At 45.7% G+C, this 18,167-nt stretch overlaps 1 protein-coding gene across 1 annotated transcript in view; it reads right to left on the bottom strand.

Annotated features, from left to right (window-relative positions):
• GCH1 (GTP cyclohydrolase 1) overlaps nucleotides 1-17,363 on the bottom strand; it is a 32,097-nt gene extending 14,734 nt beyond the window's left edge. The window contains exon 1 of the mRNA XM_032948258.2: nucleotides 16,470-17,363. Within this exon, the coding sequence (XP_032804149.1) occupies nucleotides 16,470-16,854 (385 nt within the window). The 5' untranslated portion in view covers nucleotides 16,855-17,363. The remainder of the gene's footprint in view (nucleotides 1-16,469) is intronic.
• Nucleotides 17,364-18,167: the final 804 nt, after the last annotated feature.

Here is an 18,167-nt window from a genome sequence, read left to right as displayed (position 1 = left end):
CACAATAACATTATTGTGTTATTAATAAAAAATATTAAATTGATATAATAAAATAACACAATAATATTATTGTGTTATTTTATTTTATCAATTTTATATTTTATTCTCATTCTACGTGACTTTACCGAAAGAACCAAAGAAGATGAATCATTGCAGTCACGAAAGCTTTAAATCGAAATTTAATGCATATATTATCAGCGTGTTTTTTTGTTTGCATTCTGACCGCAAGTATTTTGGTTAATGTAAACATGATTCCTTGTAAAAAGGTTACAGCTTTGTTACCAGAAAAAAGGGGAAAGACCTATTCTTATATTTTGCTACTGGCAAAGGAGGCCTCATGATGCAGTACGGTGAAGTATGGTCGAGTAGGCCCCGTGACCCACACACCATGGGGAGGTCCTCATCAAGCGGCGGATTGCGCCTTGCAAAATGAAAGTCAGGTGGCCAGTTGGTAACCTGCAACTAATGTCTCTGAGCCCTGCAGGCATCAACAGTGAGCCCTGAGAAACCCGAAAGGATTATTGTCGGGATTGATGAACAACAGGTGGTGGTGAGTGCACGTGCCACGCTAGGAAAGAGGTCACTGCAAGTATCACCCAGAGCTCGCGTTCCTCAGACACTCGGACGGTGATCATTAAGGCTGAGCTGCTTAGTAACGGGATGCGAGTGAGAAAAATAAATATTCAATTGGATTGAAAAAGGCGAAAAAACCCCGGGGCCCGCCCAGGACCTCGCTGCTGCTGGCGGGAATGTCGCTCGGCTGGCCTGGGAACGCCTGGGAATTCCCCAGGAAGAGCTTGAGTCTGTGTATAGTGTAGTGTATAGTGTAGTGTATAGTGTAGTAGTGTAGTGTATAGTAGTGTATAGTGTAGTGTAGTAGTGTATAGTGTAGTAGTATATAGTGTAGTAGTGTATAGTAGTGTACAGTGTAGTGTATAGTAGTGTATAGTGTATTGTATAGTGTATAGTAGTGTATAGTGTAGTAGTGTATAGTGTAGTAGTGTATAGTTTAGTAGTGTATAATAGTGCATAGTGGTGTAATGTATAGTAGTGTATAGTAGTTTATAGCTGTGTATATTGTAGTAGTGTATAGTGTAGTATATAGTAGTGTAGTGTATAGTAGTGTATAGTGTAGTATAGTATTGTATAATATTGTGTGGCAGTGTGTATAGTAGTGTATAGTGTAGTGTACAGTAGTGTATAGTGTAGTGTATAGTAGTGTATAGTGTAGTATAGTCTTGTATAATATTGTGTGGTAGTGTGTATAGTAGTGTATAGTGTAGCAGGGCTGGAGTCTGTCGTCAGGGAAAGTTAGGTTTGGACCGCCACTGCTCAAAACGCTCCCGCCGCGACCCTGACCGGGACAAGCGGATTAAGAAACGAACGAAAACGAACGAAAAACGAACGAAAAACAATTACCAAGTAATCCTCCATCTTCTGCTTGTAATCGGATTACCGTGAGTTAGAGTGTACTTGTTACTGCTCGCGATTTCTTTTATTGCATATAAAAAACTATTACAAAAAAAGAAAAAAAATTGAACGGGGATTGCTTTGATTGCATTAAGAAACTCTATCAAACATTTTTAAAAAATATATAAGATTGAACGGGGAGAATGGTGCGTGCTCGTCCTGCGAGTGACGACGTTCGTGGTGCGGGCGCTGATCCATCTGAGATTCAATCAAAGAGTCACGCCGAATGTGCTCGTGTAAGAAGAACGCGGGTCACGAAAGTAATCCGCAACTCGCAAACTTGCAAATCGGTAACAATATGGATTACTTTTCAAAAGGGACTATCAGAACAGTTCACGCAATGTTGAGGTTGTCACACTTTCGAAGAAGATAAAAACATTATGGAGCAAATTCTGAACGTCATTCAGCGGCTTTGGTGGCCTTCATCCAGCAGTGGATTGAACCACGGTCGACGATCGACATTTTTCGTATTCACGTTTCTCATCCAGTACAGCCAGGGCATTATTGATTCGCGTCGCAAAACTAGGTTTTTCCTTGTGCAATTGTGAGACCCGTGTTCAGTTCCTTCCACAAAAAGGGTCCACACCGTGGCAGGCGGTGTCCGCTAACGTCAGCACAGCGGCAGAGTGCTCAGCACGGTGACAGCACGCGTGGAGCTCTGCACTTGGGAAGATCATAGAGGAATCGTCTCTCTCTCTGTGTGTGTGTGTTTCTAAGAGGCACCCACCAAAGACACACAGAGGTGCTTGCCGGAAGGTGCCTGTCTCAAGTAGGCAAGCGATGTTTTTATCGCTGTCGCGTGTTGAGTGTCACCCCAATTTTACGGGCGGTGTTTCCCAACCCAGCCACCCACCCACCCAAGGTACACTTGATTTCACTATGCAACACAAACTAGATTCGAAGCTTTCGTGACTGGAGGAATTACTCTTTGGTTCTTTCGGTAAAGTCACGTAGAAAATCAAAATCAAATAAAATCAAATAATAATATAATACGACGTTTCGGTTGCGACACAACCATCATTAGGTAAGAATGAATGATAAAACACAGACACGACAACAACACAGACAGACACACATGTAGAAGGAGAGACACGCAAAGACACACCCAGAGCGAGACACACACCAAGACACACACAGACACGACAACAACACAGACAGACACACATGCAGACAGAGACACACACAAAGACACACCGAGCGAGACACACACCAAGACAAACACAGACACGACAACAACACAGACAGACACACATGTAGAGAGAGAGACACACAAAGACACACCGAGCGAGACACACACCAAGACAAACACAGACACGACAACAACACAGACAGACACACATGTAGAGAGAGAGCACACACACAAAGACACACCGAGCGAGTCACACCAAGACAAACACAGACACGACAACAACACAGACAGACACACATGTAGAGAGAGAGACACAGACAAAGACACACCCAGAGCGAGACACACACCAAGACACACACAGACACGACAACAACACAGACAGACACACATGCAGACAGAGACACACACAAAGACACACCGAGCGAGACACACACCAAGACAAACACAGACACGACAACAACACAGACAGACACACATGTAGAGAGAGAGACACACAAAGACACACCGAGCGAGACACACACCAAGACAAACACAGACACGACAACAACACAGACAGACACACATGTAGAGAGAGAGCACACACACAAAGACACACCGAGCGAGTCACACCAAGACAAACACAGACACGACAACAACACAGACAGACACACATGTAGAGAGAGAGACACAGACAAAGACACACCCAGAGCGAGACACACACCAAGACACACACAGACACGACAACAACACAGACAGACACACATGTAGAGAGAGAGACACAGACAAAGACACACCGAGCGAGACACACACCAAGATAAAAACAGACACGACAACAACACAGACACATGTAGAGAGAGAGACACACACAAAGACACACCGAGCGAGACACACACCAAGACAAACACAGACACGACAACAACACAGACAGACACACATGTAGAGAGAGAGAGACACACAAAGACACACCCAGAGCGAGACACACACCAAGACACACACAGACACGACAACAACACAGACAAACACACAAGCAGACAGAGACACACAAAGACACACCCAGAGCGAGACACACACCAAGACAAACACAGACACGACAACAACACAGACACACATGTAGAGAGAGAGACACACAAAGACACACCGAGCGAGACACACCAAGACAAACACAGACACGACAACAACACAGACAGACACACGTGTAGAGAGAGAGACACACAAAGACACACCCAGAGCGAGACACACACCAAGACACACACAGACACGACAACAACACAGACACACACATGTAGAGAGAGAGACACACCAAGACAAACACAGACACGACAACAACACAGACAGACACACATGTAGAGAGAGAGAGAGACACACAAAGACACACCGAGCGAGACACACACCAAGACAAACACAGACACGACAACAACACAGACAAACACACATGCAGACAGAGACACACAAAGACACACCCAGAGCGAGACACACACCAAAACAAACACAGACACGACAACAACACAGACACACATGTAGAGAGAGAGACACACAAAGACACACCGAGCGAGACACACCAAGACAAACACAGACACGACAACAACACAGACAGACACACGTGTAGAGAGAGAGACACACAAAGACACACCGAGCGAGACACACACCAAGACAAACACAGACACGACAACAACACAGACACACATGCAGAGAGACACACACGCAAAGACTCAAAAGTACAGAAAATGGCTATTATTATTCCCCACAAACTTTGCTTTTGTGACCAGGACTTTACGTGAACGAAAGACACAAATGCACGCCACGTTTTCTCATTCAAAATAGGCAGATTTCAAAATATCACTATCCTGGTCACAAAAGCAAAGTTTGTGGGGAATAATAGCCATCTTCTGTACTTCTGAGGCATAATCAATGAGGAACTAACACTTACTACCCAGGGATAAAAAGCAAATGTTTTGTTACACAGTGAATTATCTACCGCACGCAACAGCGAATCTCCACAAAGGAAGTGGCTGAGCATCTTAGAGTAAACCAAGCCTCTGTGTGTCATTTGTTTTGACACGCGCATGCAGGCAAATCTTCTATTTAGGAAAGCAGTTTGCGCACACACACATATATGTAACACAGAAACCAAAGTTCATCAAACAGAGACTAATGCTCCTCCGCTTGACCTTATAGATTGAACGAGCAAAAGGGGCAAATGTTAGCGAGCGCCTATGAAGGCCGGTACGGCACACGGCCGCCTTTGTCTCCCTAGCGGCGATGCTTACACACCGCACTAGGTACGCATTTCAGGCCGAGTCGACCTAGGGGAGTCCCAGGACCGGTTTTCAGATAACCAACACTGGTTGTTGGTGGCCGTGAGCGGGGGAATGGAACTCTCGCCTCCTCGGGTTCGTGGCGCTAACCGCTACGCTACCGCTCCCCCCACGTAAAACACAGAGAGAGAGAGAGACACACACACAGACACCCCACAGAGCGTACAGGCGAGAGAGTAGGAGCGGCGTGGGTTGCAGGTTGTGTGTCAAACCACTCAGGCGGACAGGCGAGTGTTGCGAGGGTTTTAGCGTAAACGGATTAGTTTACACAAAGCCTCGCTGGTTGTCCACAGCCCCCCCCCCCTCCCGAACGTCCATGCTATCGCGTTCATTCGATTACCCCCGCGCCGCCCGTCTCGCCTTCCTCCGTTAAATTGGCTTTCCAATGAATCCAATTTCTCGTTGTTGATCGGCATGGGCATTGTCAAGCGCACTGTGTGAATATATGTGTGTATATATACACACACACGTGTATGTAAATCGTAGGGAGTGGGGTAGCGTAGTGGTTAGCGCTACGCTGCGCTACGAACGCGCAGCCCCGAATTCTCGATTCCCGCTCACGGGCAACACCGGTGACGATTGTCTGAACCGGTTTTGGGCCTCCCCTAGGTCGACTCAACCTCAAATGAGTACCTGGTATAGCGGTGTGTAAACATCGCCACTGGGGAGACAAAGGCGGTCCGGGCGTGGTGCTGGCCACCCACCCCCTCGTGCGCCGTGCCGGCCTGTATAGGCGCTCTACGACAGCACTTCTTACCCCAACGATCTAAGGCAATACGGGGAGGTTTTTGTTTGTCTTTGTTTATATTTTTTTCCACACCCCTGCCATCACGTGCGTGGAAAGCAGCCGGATGTTTTATGATTGGTCGTGTCTACCGATAGTTTCTCATGTGCGAATTTTGATGTGCGTTAATATGCACATGTGATGAGGATCGTACGGCTTGCTCGCGATGGTGAGTTGGGGGGAACGAAACAGTCCATATTAAACGTTTTTTTAGTTAGATCGCGTAAATAGAAATGGTCGCGAAAGACTACGTGTTAAACGAACACAACAGTATTATATATTACGCGTACTATACATTCCTTTAGAAGCATGCGTTTTTAGCATTTGGCTGCTATACATTTCCACGTGATAAACAATTTTATTGAGCTATCATTTGTGGCTAGGTCGCTTCTGAAAAAGCGCTGCATATAGCTCAGTGGGCCTTACCGGGTAAAAAAAAAATAGTTTAGCTTTATAATTGAACGTGTGGTATTGAAAAGATATCAATAAATAAGAGGAGACAACGCAGCAATGCAATCCCCCTGATCACCACGACCCCACAACTTTAAATCAACTGACACACACTCGTAGGAGGCCTATCCAAGAGACAAACTAGCTACGTTTCTGATAAGATCCAACGAGATCGGCCACATATAGGTTATATAATCATTGACGCAATGCTGATGCAGGACTTGACATACTGCCGGGCGAGTTTCGGCCATCGCTGACTTACTTTCGTGCAGCCGGGCAATTTAAACTTTGTTTGGCTCCCGTTCCCACTTGTAGCCATTCTCAGTGCCTTGGAACATTGAGCTACACCTGGCGTAGCTTTGCCTCTTATTCCAAGAGGCTTTTGCTTGCAGTGTTTTCGCAGTTCACTACATACCAGAGGGGTTTTTTTTTGGGGGGGTTAGATCACGTAAATATAAAAATGTGTGTCGTTAAACCCGCCACCAACCGACACAGCCAATTAGTAAGGTTTGTCGCGTTAACAAAACGTGTCAATTCGTTACTAGTGCAGCAAACGCCGGTGTGTTTAGAGAGTAAACAATTTGAGTACGACGTTTCGCGTGGAATTACAACGAGCATCATCAGGCGGGAAGCCAGATTTTCAGTTCACTTTAAACAAAAAAAAGAGAGGTAAATTTGCCACACCTGACCGGCACGCAATGCCGCACGCTTTTGCGGATGACGTCACGTGCTCTTTAACGTCCACCGTGAAGAAGATGACTCGTATGATTCCGGACATACAATACCCTGGTGTCTACAAACTAAGTTGCCTCTGTGGTAGTAGTTGCATTGGAGAAACCAAACGCCATGTCTCGGACCGCATTCGTGAACACAAAGCAGACCTTAAACACGGTAGGACCAACACCTCGGCCGTGGCAGATCATTGTTATAATTCAGTAGGCTCACATGACATTGACTTCTCCAAGACAGAGGTTCTTTGTAAGCCATCTGGCTACCATGAGAGATTCGTTCATGAGGCTATCCACATATACAAGCACAGAGACAATTTCAACCGAGAAGATGGATTCTGGCTTAGCAATCATTGGAAAGATTTGATAAACCATTTCAGGTCTTAATTGATTGTTCACGCTTACAGTGGCTTTCAGACAGCATACATTCAATTTTTCGTCTCCCCCCTTCTCTTTTCAGAACATAGATGGATTGGTCCTTCTAAATAAACTGCCAAATCGCTGCGCGTGGCGCTGACGGTTTTTATAAATAAATACATCGTTTAAAAATAAATAAATTTATGCAAACCGACACACCTGATGACGACCGTTTGTGTTATGGTCGAAACGTCGTGAGAATTTTTATTGTTTTATATATATTTTATTATTTTATTGTTTCCCTTTAACGTGACTTTACCGAAAGAACTAAGAATATGAATTACTGCAGTCACGAAAGCTTTAAATCAAAATTTAAGATGACTCGTACTTTATTTTTGTGTTAATAGACCCGCAGTAATAACCAGGACATCCTGCTCCATTTTTGAACGGCGAACCTATGCCACAAGCGTCAAACGCGCTACTAGCGAGGCCATGCTCGTGTCGATACAGGTTTACCTCGCTTTACGCGGGTTCAGGTTTGTGTGATTTCGCGTGTATGCGGCTTAAATTCACTCGTATGCGATCGGACGTGGGACAACATTGTGTGTGTACTGCGTGTGTTCTACTCGGACGGCAGCTGTCTCGTGCGGTTTCCCTTAATGCGCCCTTTCTTTTGTGAACTACCGCATAGAGCGAGGCAAACACACATTGCCCTTCCAAGTGCTCTACTGTAGTCACTTTAGGCTGTGTTGACCTTGAGGAGGTTCAAAACAGATTAATATACCAAGTTCAGTGCCACTTATGGGCATGAACCAGGAGTCGCACCCAGGTCTCCATGGTTATCGTGTGGCATGTTAACCACTGTGCTATCACTCCATATGCATGTTTACATATTCATACAAATGCAAATATATTAACCGTGTGTGGTGCATGTTACATGAGGATACGCAATGTGCTCATCGTAATGTAAGTATAATTTCCCAATGTAAATCAATCATTCTCGTCGAATAACCAAGAGAGACGTGTGATTGGATAATTTTAACTCCCAATTGTTATATTATTATTTTTCTATTAAAATACGTACCGTTTATTTACATACAAGTTGCTTGTGGGAAATAGATATGACGGATAACAAATACATATGCCCTGTATGCTTTGTCGAATAAATGCATTTGGTAAGCAGTTAATGATGTTTCATTGAAATTACCCGAACATTAGTTTGTACTGGAGAAATCCGATGAGCTATAACGCTGTTTTTTCAACAGATGTCCAGTAAGAGCTGGACATTAAGCTAGCTAGACGTGACAGATTCTACTCAACCACTGGCTACTGTAGAAAAAAAACACGCACAGAGAGACACCGGCGGCAGCTGTGAGACAGAGAGAGAGAGAAAAAAAATCTGTTTTGTGACAACGGTAAGGCCAGGGGCGGAGCCAGGGGGTGACAGGGTAGACAATTGTCACCCCCGAAAAAAAAATAAAAAATCGAAAATCTGAAACATTCTGCGTATAAGTGTACGACGACACTCGGTCTGGCGGACTCCGTGCAACTGCATTGTCAGAGTGTGTCGCCAACCGATGGCCTCTAGTTCAACAGCCTGACTCTCTAAATCATTCTTGAAATTAACATTTGTTGAATGTCACCCCGGGTTTAAAATCCTGGCTCCGCCCCTGGGTAAGGCTGCTCTCAACTCATTTGACTGCTACGTTGCTTTGAAAACGCCACACTATCTCTTCGACGGGGTTATTCTTCTTATGCCAACCCAATGCCGATGTAAACCCCTTTAACATTGACCAGGATGGACCATGCAGCTGGTGGAGAGTACATGCAAAATTAACACACCTCTAGAGCGGTGGGCAATGCATATGGGTGGGATGTGTGCGTCAACAACCTTGCATTGTGATTCGTGCAGTCACTCAGTGTCTTGCACTTGCCAAGCAAAATCTCAAGTAGCTTCACGGTTGTACGATGACCTGCCATTTGGAATGTCTTCATGTAGATCTTTTACCGTTCAACAATTTCCGGCTCAAACTTAATCAGCCGAGTAGCTGAGCCCTGTCATCTGCCGTGATCATGCAAGCCGCTCACAGGAGCCAGTGCGGACCTCGGCACCGTCCGTGCCCGAGGCTGATTGTCAACTCCATTAAGTGCGCGCCTCTGCTCAGCGTTGCTGCCAAGGCAATTTAATGTCAGGAGCAGAAGACCATCCATTTGTAGGACAAAGAGAATTATATATGTGTGTGTGTGTGTGTAGGCGATATACTTTTTTGGATATAAACATAGATACAGTAAAAGCTTGGATTGCGAGTAACTTGGTCTGCGATTGTTGTGCAAGACGAGCAATTTTTTTTAAAATAAATATTAATTTGATAAACGAGCGAGGTCTTGCAATACGAGTAGTCACGTGATCACAACTGATATACGAGTGCTTTGATATACTGTACGAGTGCTTTGGATTACAAACACGTTTCCGGAACGAATTATGCTCGCAATCCAAGGTTTTACTGTACTTTGCTAATCATATATCGTTTACGGAAAGTCAGCCCCTGCTACATTCCTATGGCAGGGGCCAGTCTCTCCATAGAACTACCACTTGTTTATTATCATACCAGGAAGGATGAAGAGCATAAGTACTGCATTTCCTTTGATGTCCAGCTCTCCATCAACAGTGCCACCTCACTGGTCTTTCATAGATTAACAGTATGAAAATGTATCCGATGTATGCTGTGCATATACTACATAAACGAGATGCTACCAATGATATTTCTAATTACAGACTTCCCACCATATACTCAACTTGCCCCATACTTGCTCATCATTAGCTCCCAGCAATCCAACATGTTGTCATTAACTTTCATTCTTCATTCTCTCCAGCAAGACGTATGATTATTTTTTTTATTTAAAGCTTACGTGACTGCAGTAATTCATATTCTTAGGTACGTTGAAGGGAAGCAATAAAATAATTATATATATTTTATTATTTTATTGTTTCCCTTCAACGTGACTTTACCGAAAGAGCTAAGGAAACGTATGATTATTGGTTTTTTTTTTACAAAACAAATGAGGCTAGAATGCCATCACAACGCTTCCAAGTGTCATGATAAACTGGGGAAAAGAAAGCTGATTAGGTTAATCATTTTAGAGTGTTGATGAATGACAGAAGCGAGATGTTACAACTGTAGTGTAATAGCGCCGGCTGGTGGACAGCAGCAGCAACTGTGGTGGACAGACAGCACACGCGCCGGTGAGGGTGTGCACGGTGTGTTGGCAGAGAGGAGGAACGAGGGCAAGGGTCACGGAGGACCTCATCTGTAAGCCCCTGGAACCTGCTAGCGGGTTCGAGAAGGGAGGCGCGATCAGGGCAGAGCCAGGCCGCGCTGGGAGCATAAAAGGAGCCGAGAGGGGGAGCTCGGGGCTGCCGGTGCTGGGAGTGGACTCGTCTCGTCGTCGCTGTTGTCTCGTCGCCGTCGTCGCTAAACGTCTCCGCTAGACGTTGCGCTGCGAAGGAGAGCAGTTGGCTATCTCAGTCAGCGCCGTCAGTGTTAGACGGCCAGTGTTGTGTACTGGCTAGGCTAAGCTACTGTGGAGAGTGTGTGAACGAGACTGTGGAAGTTGTTCATAAAGAAGGTGCCTCTGATAAACTCTGTCTCTGAATCGTTGACACTACGCAACTATGCCAATGATTAGGCAATTGTAATGGAGAGAAGCCAGTGTCAGGACCCTCAGGACAACACCACTAAGCAGGTTTTATGTTGTGGTTGTGCTGTGTAGCTATCCGATGGGTCTTCAGGTTACAACCCGAAAAGCGTTGGGCCACCCTGACGGTGGTTATGACACGGCGTTTCAAATTCACTTTTAGTAAATGAATCATTTGGGCGGGACCCCGGGGTCCCGCAAAAATCAGGTCAATAATAATAATTATTATTTTTTTTCAGTCCGCCCACTACGTGATCCCGACAGCAACGCGCCGCCCGCCCAGACTCGCGCCAACAAGCGCCAGCAGCAGCAGCAGCAGGCGGCGATCAACACGATGGGCGCCACTCCACCGGCCAAACGCAAGCCCCGGGGGGCGACGACGCCCTCCGGTCAGCCGTCGATCCTCAGCTTCTTTGCCAAGGCGAGCCCCGCCCCCGCAAGTGAATTTAACGTGTTTATGTAATTTTTCAACTTTTTACGAAACTTAGTGCCCCGAGTAGCTCTCGACGAGGCCAATCGATTGACCCACTAGTTGTGTTGTCGGTAAGGCAGCAAGACTCGTGTCGCTACGCGGTTTTTCCCACCCCGGGGCAGTGATGGGACCCCGGGGTCCCGCCAATTGCTTCAAATGTCACGCCACCTCAGTGGAATTCAGAGGTTTGTCAAAAAAATGTGTCTGCATGTCTTAATCGTTGCAGGATATGTCTTGGAAAATATTTCAAAGGCCTTTGGCTGCACTGTTCCTACGTAAACATTATTGTCTATTTAAAGGACATATATTTACGAGACAGTGAATGAACAAGAAGGAAGTTCCACGTAATAAATTAAATCCATATTCTTGGTTCTTTCAGTTAAGTCACGTAGAAGGGAAACAATAAAATAATAAAAAATATGAAACAATAAAATTCTCACGACGTTTCGACTGCAACCAACACAAATTTTCTTGTGGTTTTCACATCTGATGATGATTGCTTGTGTTGCAGTCGAAACGTCGTGAGAATTTTGTTTATATTTTTTATATTTTTTTTATTCTTTTATTGTTTCCCTTCTACGTGATTTTACCGAAATAACTAAGAATATGAATCCCTGCAGTCACGAAAGCTTTAAATCAAAATGTTTAATTTAATCCAATCACAGACAACTGTAATCAGGATGCTGATGGATGCAATAACATATACATTTTTTAAATAAGTTAATCCTTCTTTAATGAAACCCTGGTGATTGTCGGTGCCAAATAAACACCGAAATTCCACATTCCTATAGTAGGAACGCGTCTCTCCACAGGACAACCGCTGTTGACTTGAATACAATGTGGTACTCGTTCTATGGACCCGAGAGGGGTGATGGATTGAGTCAACCAACAATAACGATTTGAATTCACAATCTTTACAATTGCGAGCCGCTCACTCTACCGCGAAGCGTGCGACGCGTGAGAGGGTGAATAACACTGGAGGTTTGGATATAATCTCATATAAGACCCATTGTTATATTTTAACAATGCCATTGTTAAAATATTATTGTTCATTCTTTAAGTTAATATTGCATCCGTTGTCATTATTAATGTTTACTCTCTCATTCTTCCTGTGGGGTCACCTCCAACCTGTCGTTTATAAAACTCGACCAAGTACCCTGAATGAATTGAGACAAAATGTAATTGGTGAGAATTCGTGCATGAAATAACCTTATGTGATTTGTAAAAAAAAAACAATAATCACCCTATGTGTCCTGAGTTTTGGTCCACCCTGTAAAATCTTGATTTAAGGTCATTTATTTCACCAATTGTGAGCCTGCTAGCATATATATTTACTGGATCTTATACAACTGATGTTTGCGCAATTATGCTTACATTTTCCAGTAGATCTCTATTGAAAAGAGCCTGGTCTCATATCAAATTGGTTGACGTGTTAAACCAATCAGATGACTCTTAAGTGAACCTCTCCCTGGCCATAATTATATTTTGCTGCAATTTTTGTGCTGTCATTTCCTCAAATAATCTTTTACTGTTGTTATTACATTGCTAGCGGTCAAGTTACACGTGCCTTTGTCTGGAAGCTTCAGTGTGTACATCTGTGTCATTTGTGGGGTTTTTTTCCTCATAACCCCATGGTCTCTGAGCTCTTCCATCAGTAAACATGCACTGGCCTTCCTGAACGATCACAACTGATAACACTGCAGACTGCATGGCATGAATGCCAGGCAGACATACGTATACAGTACAAATAGCCGTTTGTAAATGTCACTGGTGATATATGTTGCTACACAGCACTTGAATGATGGCGGTGCTGATGCTAATGATATCCTATGGAGGAATATCAAGATATGTGTGACATTAAGTGTGACATTAAGTTTTGATATCCAGTCCCGGAGCTTCAGCAGATGCGGTGACATTTCAGGGTTGTTTTCAGGGAATTAGGTAACAGTGGACAGTTGTTTACTTGACGTTTCATTGTTTGCAGATATTCGGAGCAGGTTTAAGTTGGCTGCTTGGCTCACTGGATACGGAACGATCGTCAATATTGGTAATAATTTATTACCTGTATAGCCGTTTACTCACACTTATAGACTCCAGGCTACAGTTCGTAAATGGTTATAATCAATATCATATAATTAATCACTTTTCTCTATCCACTGCTAAAGAGAAGTACATCATCACATCAGGAATCGCTCGATGCTGATGGTATTTAACTTAGGTGTGGGGGAGAGCGGCGACACAGTGTGTTGACCACTAATTAAATCCAATCAGACAGCTGTAATCAGGATGCTGATGGAAGTGCATTGTTAAGGAGGAGAATAATAAAAACGTCTGGTTTAGAAAAATGGATGTTACTCAACCTAAAGCAATTTGAATAAATTAATCCTACTTCTTAAAGTATTCTTCAGTGATTGTTAATTCCAAATTTAAGTACGTTAACCACTGCGTCCCAGATTACGGCAATGTCTTAACACCTACGCGCACACAAAGACCCTGACACACTCATTCACTCGCTCACTCTCACGCATGTGCAATTATCCGGAAAAAAATCACGTGCGATCATTTGTAAATTCACTCGGGCGCACATTAAAACACACACTCTCGCATTCACGATCACACTTGAATTCACTCTTGCGCGTAGATTCTCTCAAATGCCACCGCGTTGCCCCCACGTGCCCATTCACACTTTCACACTCATGCATGTTCACTGACTCACAACGCTCATACATTCATTAATTATCACATTGTATTCACAAATACGTTTTAATAGACTGCGGGGGTAACGGCTGTCTGCATTCACATTCACACAAGTTCACACAAAGACAAAGCTCGCCTGTATAGCCTTAACATATGCTTGGGACAAGTGTTGTTAGCGAGCACCTATGAAGGGGAGTGTGGCCAGTACTACGCCCGGCTGCCTTTGTCTCCCCAGTGCTGATGTTTGCACACCGCACTAGGTACTCATTCGAGTACCGAGGGGCGAACCAGCACCAGTTAAAATAATCGTCATTGGTGCTGGCCGTGAGCGGGAATCGAACTCGGTTGGCCGGGTTCGTATCGCTGCGCACTAACCACCACACTACCGCTCCCCACAATCTCACACGCACAATCACTCTCACACACACACGCACGCACGCGCCACCAATAGGTGGCCCACGTCACCATGGCGCTTGGTGTCAGGATGGGTGCACTTTGAGTCCACGTGGAGTGACGAAATCTCGCTGGCAGGACACGCACACGCACCGACACATCAAGTCCCCTCTGACACACATTCATGTGTTCATTTTATTATATTCACTTGCATACCAAACCCCACTCTGAGAGGGTGCAATGATGCGTCGTCAATCAACGTAAATGAAGGCACGTTTATGATTGTTACGTGACCTGCCATCGAGACCCACAAATACTGAACGCACAGCAGACGCAAGTGCTGCAGTGTGTTCAGTAATAAGGTCGGCACGAGCGAGTGGTGAGGCCAGGCAAACTATAAACTAAGCTATTTTCATTTTACCAGGTAAGGTCCACTGAGCTATACTGTAAAGTTCTTTTTCAGAAGCGACCTGGCCACAAATGACAGCTCAACGAAGTGTCTTACCATGTGGAAATGTATAGCAACCAAATGCTCTAAAACGCATGTTTCTAAATGCAGCGGGAAAACCCCCGGGGACTCGGAGAAAAATCCACGCGACTACGCGGAGAAAATGCAGGCGTCAGGGTCCGGATCGAACCCACTGCCTCCTGCGCACCAAGCGAAGTTAGTTAACATCGCTCGGCTGTCCCCCGTCTCCCCCGGACTGATGTTAACGCACCGTATCACGTGCTCATTTCAGGCTGAGTCGACGTGGGGACATGCTCAGCCGTGAGCGGGAATCGAACTCGGGTCGCCAGGTTCGTCGCCGAGTTGGATTCCCGCTCACGGGGGCCAATACTGGCGAGGAATATCTGAAACGGTCCTGAGCCTCCCCTAGGGTCGACCTCGTCTTGTATGGGCACTGCGTTCGCTGTTGCTTGTGACCATTAATCGCTGGGGACGCGAAGGCAGCAGAGCGTGGCGTTGGCCGACCTTAATATGCGATCATAGGGGTTTTCCCCTTTTTTCTGGCGACAAAACAGGTGTTGAGATGTTAAAACACCAAACTGAAACCTTTTACGAGGAAGCCTCTCTGCATTAACCACAATGCTTGTGGTCAGAATGCAAACAAAAAAACGTACTCTGATAATATATGCATTGTCTTTGAAACTGATTGGTCCACGCCAGAGATAGCTTTCTTTTGAGCCTCGTCTCAAACGGTGTTAGACCAGAGGACGCCAAAAGGCGCGCAGCTCAAAGACAATGCACTATCATAGTAATGAGGGCTCGGGGTGAGCATCTTCACCGTACTGGTCAGTGCGGGTTGGTGATGACAGGGAGCATGGCGAAGTACAATGGATTTTGCGGTGCTTACAATGTAGCTCCGACGCATCTTACTGGACATCTGTGAAAAAGAGCTTTATAGCTCATCGGACTCTTCCAGTATAAATCCATGTTCTGATTTCTGATCTCCACAGACGCCTGCTTTTGTGCATGGTGGACACCCATCTAGATGTTACCCAGAATCAAGCCTGATTCACTTCCGAGATCTAACGAGATCGGCCACACAATGGGTGATTTGGTCATAGGCCCATTTTTTTTTACCATGTTATACATTTTTAAAATGAACAAGATATCAAATTAAAGAGATAAGAGAGCCCCTGGCCCATGCCTATTCATGGGTTGCCTTATTCAACATGGATTCTGTTAGCGTTCGCTAACAGAACCTGCTCCAGTTTGACAACGAATATCTTTCGAACTGCTCTTTGTGTTTAGTTTGTTGTCCTTCCCCCTCACTTCCGATTAGCGCGGTTGGTTTCGTGCGGTGCTGTGAAAGAAGTTCGGCATTCGTACATCCAGTCTGTTTACGGAGAGCGGCGTCGCGTAGCATTCAACGCAAGCGAGCCTGACCACCCCGGCGCCCGAGTTCGATTTCCACTCACGGCCAAAGCGCAACAGACGGGCGTTACAGCCTCACAAATGCGCAGCGCAAAAAAAAACAACCCCAACTCAACTCACCCGCGAGCCTCTCGTGGTAACCCCTGGTGAAGAACTGCATGGCTTTGGCTGCCCTACCGGGCGTCTTGAGCAGCCCCTCTCTGCCCGGGTCTTCCCCGATGCCCCGCAGGATGCCCGTGTAGGCGACCTCCAGCTGCCTCAACGCCGTCGCTGGGGCTGCGTGCGCGACGCGCCCTGGAGCGGGCACCGCCTGCAGTCCGTTCGTGCGCTCCGAGTGACCCGCAGGGAGGACGAGAGGATGAGGAGGAGGAGGAGGCAGAGTGCCCTCGTCGCTTCTCACGCCGTCTTCCTCATCCTCCTGCGCCGCTGCTGAGAAGCCGTTAGCGAGGGCGGACTTGGAGCTCCCGCTGCCGCTGTCCATGGTTTTGTTAGCGTGAGCGTTCATGCGTGCGGTTGAGTGCGGCTGCCGTGTGCAGCTATCGCCCCTGTGTTGTTTGATGCGGCTCCCACGTGTGAGTGTTTACGTAGGTCCCCGTGTGCGTTAGATTATGCCGGTTAGCTGCGTGCGTTGTGTGTAAGGCCACGTAGGGTGCGTGCCAAGTGTGTGTGTGTGTGATTATGCAGGCACCTTGTGTGTATGTATGTGGGATGTTATGTAGATACCTGTGTGTGATTATGAATATACCTGTCTGTGATTTTTTAAGTAAGTGTGCTGCGACTATGTGTGTGAGTCGGTATATATGTGTGTGAAGAAATATTATGTTTATCTGATTTCGCGCCGTATGTAGCCAACCTATGTTAATCGCAGGTGCCGGATCTACGTATGGTGTGTTTGATAAGGTATGTGCGTGAAGGCTTATGTAATTAATCGCGCGTGCGTGTGTGTGTGCGCGCGCGCGATTGTGGAACTGTAGCCGACACGAGCGCAACAAGTGAACAGAGAGGCCGGCTCCAGCTGGTATTTATAGCGAGAGCCGAGGGAGGCCCCCACCTCCCAACCTCCAGCCGCTCAGCGAGCCACGTCACGTCACTCACTCTCCACCAGACAGCCCACGCAATCGGAACAGAACAGAGGTCGATGATTTATGGGGTGTACCTGTTATCTGTGACCGTGTACGTTCAGTGCTTCGTTTCAGTCGGAACAGTGCGGAACGCTGTTCCAGGAATTCATTTGGCACGCAACATCCATCTCGCCTTATTTTGTCTTTGACCCGTTCTTCTCAGTATTATTATAATACGAATTTAGAGTATTAATAATAACAGTAATAGACTAAATTTCGATTTGGCTTTCTCACTCCAGCGCTGTCCTCCAGACAGTCTCGTCCCCTTCACCTGATGAAGGCCGCTTGTGTTGTGGCCGAAACGTCGTGAGAATATTATTGTGTTATTTTATTTTATCAATTTATTATTTTATTCTCATTCTACGTGACTTTAGCGAAAGAACCAAAGAAGAGTAATAGATTACTTTATTGTGGATACTAGTGGTAGTGCCTTATGCCGATCCAGCCCAGCAAAATTCTTTAAAAAAATATCCAAGGAGGAATTAAGCCCTGCACACTGTGGTTTAAGAGGAGAAGATGGATCGGAGAAAATACTCACGTTAGCGGCATCATATTGACTCTCATGGGGTCTTAGGCAGGATACATTATGATCATCGTCGCCATTACCGCAACCATCACTGTCATCATGATCATAATTGTCATCAGTGTCATCGTCGTCATCATCGTCACCATCATCACCATTCATCATCACAATCAT

This window comes from Petromyzon marinus, chromosome 6, assembly GCF_048934315.1.
Source record: "Petromyzon marinus isolate PM22_M1 ecotype Great Lakes invasive population chromosome 6, UKy_Petmar_22M1.pri1.0, whole genome shotgun sequence".
NCBI lineage: Eukaryota > Metazoa > Chordata > Hyperoartia > Petromyzontiformes > Petromyzontidae > Petromyzon > Petromyzon marinus.
Note: the sequence above shows the minus strand (reverse complement) of the source record. Positions and strands in the feature narration are given on the sequence as shown.